Raw genomic sequence first — 6,678 nt, 5'->3', positions numbered from 1 at the left:
TAGTTAAATATATAAAAGTTTTATATTATTTCAACAAATAAATTAAAGTAAATTAACTATAAAATCTGTATAATAATTATTAATACAATAATTTATATATTGTATTTATATATATATATATATCAATACTGTATATAAAACTAAAAATATTTCAAACTAAAAATAAACTATTTGTATCATGTATCATTTTTAAAAAAAATTATATTAACATGTTTGACAAAATATTTCCTATATATATATATAATATTAAACATTAAAATACCATTATATTCTGTATATAGTAACTGTATTTATGTATTTATTGATTAAGTAACCTTGATTAAATTATTAAACAAAAAAAATGTATGTATATGTATTATACATATAACAATAAATTGCTTTAAAGCGGTAGTAATTTATATAATTTTATTTTATTTAAAAAAACAAAAATCTGCACATGTACAGTTTCAATTTTTTTATAAATACAGTATTATGGCTTTAAATGTGGCGCTAATACTTAACGTACACAGTGTGTACTACACATACATACACATACACACACATACACTCACATACATTACATACACACACATACACACACATACACACACATACACACACATACACACACATACACACACATACACACACATACACACACATACACACACATACACACACATACACACACATACACACACATACACACACATACACACACATACACACACATACACACACATACACACACATACACACACATACACACACATACACACACATACACACACATACACACACATACACACACATACACTGAGTGTACGGTACAATCAATACATATAGTACTGTTTAGTACTGTACAGTATACACTCTATACTAGTACACTATACCGTATTACTACTACTACTACTACTACTACTACTACTACTACTACTACATTAATACACTATACATTTACTGTACATGTAGTCACACACACACACACACAAAATGATAATGGCCTTGAATTATTGCGCATTGGCAATTTACTTTTTATTTTATATGCAATGTTATTACTATACACAATGTACATGTATAGTATTCATGTACATGTACATACAAAAAAAAAATTTTTTTTTAATAATGTTAATAATGTAGAGAGGGAAAAAAATTACGCAAGTATATACACCAGTCACAGGATTTTTCACACTTATATGTTATTTTATTTGCTCTAATCTTATATATAACTTAAATATAAGATAACACACAAAAAATATGTGCGCTAAAAGTGATCGCCATTTCAAACAACACATTGAATATAAATTTAATTAATTATAAATTTGTTTAATAAGTTATTTTAATAAATGTGAATAAAATATTACAACAAATGATTGCAATTTATTAAAAACTAATATTATGACAATAAATGTGTAAAAATTAAATGTGCAATAAAGGTGATAACAATTTCAAGCAATTATACAATATTTAAAGCTGCGTTCACACGGACAAAATCTAAGTAGACTTGACTTAAGTTTTGGTGTTCACACATGTACTTACTTGAGTTACCTTGACTTAACTCAAGTACAGTAGTGACCCCTTCTTAAGTAAGTTTACTTCATTAAGTACAGTGTGAACACACGAGACTTATAAACTTAGCCAATCAGTGTTAAGTATAATATGTAAATATTATTACGTTTTAAATGCCTGCTTAGCTGTCTAGCAAAAATATTACATTTAAATTGTTATTTTTGTATAATTTTTATAATTAACATCAAAATTAATAAAATAATTTCAATAATTTGATTAATTTTTATAAAATTAGATAAACTTAAGTGTAGCAATGTGAACACATGTTACTTGAAACTTGACTTGAGTTCAAGTCAAGTCTACTTGGATAAGCATTAGTGTGAACGCAGCTTAATAGTTTTTAATTTATATATAAATGTGATGTCAATAATTGCAATTATTAAAAATCCAGAAAATGGCGCTCAAAGTACAAAAAATGAAGTTTTTAAAGTATAAATTTGAATAAAGCTTCAAAAATAAAATATAGAAATTAGTATAAATTTTTTTTATATATTTAGGAACATATATAAAATGGCGGTTAAAGTACAAAAATAAGTGATGGAATTAGCATACAAATTTTTATATCTTAAAGAAGATAAAAAAATGAAGGTTGAATTAATACCTTTCAAATTAAGCTAAATTATGATTCAATATAATAATTTATTTGAGTTATTTTATATAATATATTAATAAAGTTTAGTTTATTTTGTCATACTGAATCATTTGATTTTAATTAATTTTTAGTTCGGATTAGGAGTTCGTATAGATTTGCTTTCTAGCATTCTCAACTGGTTTTATATGGACATTTTTTCTGTGAAGTTTATTAAATAAAATTTATTTTTTTGGCGCGAACTGAGATCCGGTCTTAGATATACACTATACACTATATATATATATATATATATATATATATATATATATATATATATATATAAAATACTATCAATGTGTTTATATTATTATTATTATTATTATTTTTAAAAGCAACAATGTCGGATTTTTTATTTATATTATATTATTATTATTATTATTATATTATTAAAATTACTTCCATGTTCAAAACAACAATTATTATTTAAAATATATATAATTTTAAAAATATAAAAAAATGAAACATCCAAATAATAATTTACGGTTAATTTATAATAATATTAATTAAAAATTTGATTAAATCAAAGTGAAAATATTGTTTTTTTTATAATTTTAGTTTTATTAATTTTTTTTTTAAATATAATATGATCTACCTTAATTTAAACCAACAAAATAAAAATGTGTTTATTTGTTTATAATAAATAAATAAATAAAAAACAATACATTATGTGTAGTATACATGTGTAGTATAAAAATAAATAAATAATAATTTGTGTAAACAAACAATTTTTTTGTTGTTGAAAATTTTAATAATAAAAAAATAATAACACTTTTTTAAAAAATAATAAATAAATAAATAAACGGTATGTATATTATAATAATATATAGATTATTAATTATTATTATTGTTTTGTGCCATGTAACGTTTTCAATTATTTTATTTATTTAATTTTTATATATTTTTTTGCTAATGTTAAAATTTTATAGTAATAATAAATAATTTATTATTATAATTTTTATGTTTTTCAAAATGATAATAGATTTAACAAAATAATTTTTTTATTGTAATTTGTTTTTTGTTTTTTTTTTAAATTTTGATTTATTGATTTAACATATTTTTTTGTATTTTAAGTAAAAACATTAATTTTTTTTCGTCTAAAAAATTAATGTTTTTTTTAATTTTTAAATTTTTAGTTAGATAATAGTGCTATATGATATATATGATAAGCAACAAAATTAATTAATTAATTATTAATAATAATAACCTAGAATTTTCTAGTCTAGTCAATTTTTTGTTTTATTTATTTTTTAAAAAAAAATTTAATCACATGTTATTATTGTTTTAATAATAAATATCGTAATAATAATAATAATAATTATTATTATTATTCTAAATATAATATAATTAATTTAATCATCATCATCATAATTTTTTTATAGAAATTAAAATTATAGATTTATTTATTATTAGTATTATTTAATAAATATAAAATAATAAATTAATTAATTAATAATTACCTAGTGTAATATATATATATATATATATATTTAGAATATTTAAATTAATTATTTTTAATTAAATTTAACAATTTATATGTTTTACAATTTTAGTTTCTTATTGTTTTTAATTTAATTTATTTATTTTTTTGAATTTATCATGATTAATTAATTATTTATTTGTTTTAATTTTAGCAACAACAACAACAACAGTGAAAACTATACTAGATAAATTTTATGATTAATTAAAAATTTAAAAAATAAATAAAATCACCATGAACAAACAAACAACAACAAACAGGGAACTACAGTCTCCGTCACAGTTAGACCTGGACTTGGATTGGTTTAGTTTGGATCAGCCATTCCGATCGCGCAGCCATACGTGGCCACTAAAACCAAAACCTGATTCGCCGATAGATGAAGAGGACGAGGAGGTAGTGGTGGCCGCCGAGTCTAACAACTATAATGTCAATACTGTACTGGCCGTCGATAGCAAACTGGCCGCTATTATGCGCGAACTTGAAGACAATGGTAGCCGTGGAGGAGCTGCTGGTGACCAACAATATCAACAAAACGGTGGCCAACAAAGTCTACGCAAACGGTTGCTAACAGTTAGTCCCGGTTCTGCTGCCGTCGTCAATAACAATGTACCCGATTTTATCGACCTGACCACCACCACCACCACTAACTGTAGGGACACTAATAATACCGGTGCTACTATCGACCCGCCGATGTCAATGTCGTCGACCGATAGCAGCGGTATGGCCAGCAATAGCAGCGGCAATGAGGACAGCAAAAAATCCCGCCTGAATCCGTGGGGCGTCGAATCGTATGCCGAACTGATTACCCGTGCCATCAACGAGTCGCCCGATCGGCGACTACGGCTATCCCAAGTATACGACTGGATTGTCGACAATGTTCCCTATTTCAAGGACAAGGGAACCGGTAGTTCGTCGGGCGGCTGGAAAAACTCGGTCCGTCATAATCTGTCCCTATATACACGATTCAAACGGCTGCCGAACGAATGTACCGGTCAGTCGTCCTGGTGGACACTCAACGATGAGTTGGCTACCGAAAGTGCCAGTAGTTTGCGGAATAGTCGCCGTCGGGCGTCATCGTTGGACACACACCAGTACAAGAAGGCCAGGGATAGAGTGAAGAAAAAGTTGGAAACCTTACGGGAAGTGGTGGCGGTGTCCTCATCGACACCGAACAGGACATCGTCGTTGAAGGACTTACCCGATACTATCGATACCTCCAGTAACGATACGTCGATACTTGTCCAGCACCCGGAGCTCAGGCACGGCAGCCAAGAAACGCCGCTATCGTCGTCACAATCCAGTGGTGGTGGTGGCGGCCACTTGTCTCCCGCAATGTCCAGCAGTATGGGTGACAACCGACAGGTTTGTCTACTAACTATTAGGAGATTTATATATATATATATTCATAAAATTGTTGTGTTGTATGCATACCTGTTTTAGATATCACCCGTTCCGCCATTGATTAGCATAACTGATCCGATATTTATCAATATATCGCCTGATAATACAAGTGGCGGCCAATTATCGACAATTAGTAGTATCGGCGGCAACAACGGTTCACATCTACAACAACAACAACAACACCGATCGCCAACATTATTCACAATCAGTCCGTTTGATTCGCCACAGCCTAGCACTGGACAGCCCCGGGCAGATCCCGTTACCATTAATAATGATATTAATGGCAGCTTAGTAGACGACGTATCCATGATGAACGATCTACTGGTGCCAAATAATTGCGGTGTCGGTGACGATGACGTCAACGATATCAATCTGGATCTAATGGATGGACAACTAGATCCCGATGCTGTTATCAAACAGGTTCTCGATCATTTTGATTTTGATTTTACCATCGATGACAATAGCAATACCGGTAGACGTTGAGATATAATCGCTGTGTATATATATACCGGTATATCGGGGACTACAAACACACATACACACAGATACGATGACTACTACTACTACTACTACTACTACTACTGTACAATACATTCAACACAACATTAAGGTACATACCTGTCCACACCACCCTTTCCACACACCCCACCCCACACCCCAAAAACAAATGTATATAAACATAGAGTAAGCATGACTGCCATAATATATATATATATATTGTATATATGATATGATATAATATATTATACAATATATATATATATATATATACTACTATTATATTATATAACTATAGATTAATCCCAAAAAATACAACAACAACAACAAAATGTTTCAGAAAATTTCAATGAAATTTTTTTTATTTTAATAATTCAATTGTTTTTTTTAAAAAACCTGTTATTTGGTTTATGTTTTGTTAAAATTTTTTTTTTAATATTATTATTATTATATCAATATTATATATCTATAGATAGGTAAACATTAATTATTATTATTATTATTATTATTATTATTATTATTTAAGTATATATATATATTAATATATATTAATATAAAACAACAATCACCAAAAGCTACAACAATTATAATAATAATAATAATCGCCAATATTTTAGTGCAATTATTTTTTTTACTGATTATTATTATTATTATTAATAACATTAATTTTGCCTCAATTTTTTTGGTTGCATTTTTGCAAACAATATATATAATGTATATAAAATATAATATATATATAAGGTTTCATATATATATATAACAATTATATTAATATATATAATTGTTATATATTTAACCTATCATACAGATTACCGGTAATTTTTTTTTTAAAAATAATTAATTATTATATTATTAAATAACAATTGATTTGTTTTTTGCTCATAATGTGAATAATATTTAATCATATATATATTATATAAATATAATTATTATTTTTGTTATTATTATTATTATTATTAACATACATTAGATATATATATATATATATATTAAAAACATGATGTATATTATTAATTAAGTTATCCCGGTATGTTTATTATTATAATTATAATTATTATAATTAATTGTGTGTTTGTTTTTATGTTTGTGTTTGTGTCAATTAATGATTTTTTATAGACAATTA

At 26.3% G+C, this 6,678-nt stretch overlaps 1 protein-coding gene across 1 annotated transcript; it reads left to right on the top strand.

The window, feature by feature from the left end:
• The first annotated feature begins 3,831 nt into the window (after positions 1 to 3,831).
• LOC128965041 (forkhead box protein O-like) lies at positions 3,832 to 5,796 on the top strand. Its single transcript, XM_054311694.1, has 2 exons — positions 3,832 to 5,018; positions 5,097 to 5,796. Exons 1-2 carry the CDS (start codon positions 3,891 to 3,893, stop codon positions 5,538 to 5,540), a joined length of 1,572 nt encoding a protein of 523 aa, XP_054167669.1. The 5' UTR covers positions 3,832 to 3,890; the 3' UTR covers positions 5,541 to 5,796.
• Positions 5,797 to 6,678: the final 882 nt, after the last annotated feature.

The sequence above is a fragment of the Oppia nitens genome, unplaced genomic scaffold (assembly GCF_028296485.1).
Source record: "Oppia nitens isolate AA-2021 unplaced genomic scaffold, nextdenovo-longstitch-racon4-pilon3 scaffold16_pilon_pilon_pilon, whole genome shotgun sequence".
Taxonomy (NCBI): domain Eukaryota; kingdom Metazoa; phylum Arthropoda; class Arachnida; order Sarcoptiformes; family Oppiidae; genus Oppia; species Oppia nitens.
This window is presented reverse-complemented; position numbering and strand designations above follow the sequence as displayed.

Excerpts from the sequence above, each read along its gene's own strand:
- LOC128965041 (XM_054311694.1), top strand. The coding sequence starts at position 3,891 with ATGAACAAACAAACAACAACAAACAGGGAACTACAGTCTCCGTCACAG. Across the intron at positions 5,019-5,096 it reads GTATGGGTGACAACCGACAG|ATATCACCCGTTCCGCCATT; the intron begins GTTTGTCTACTA and ends TACCTGTTTTAG.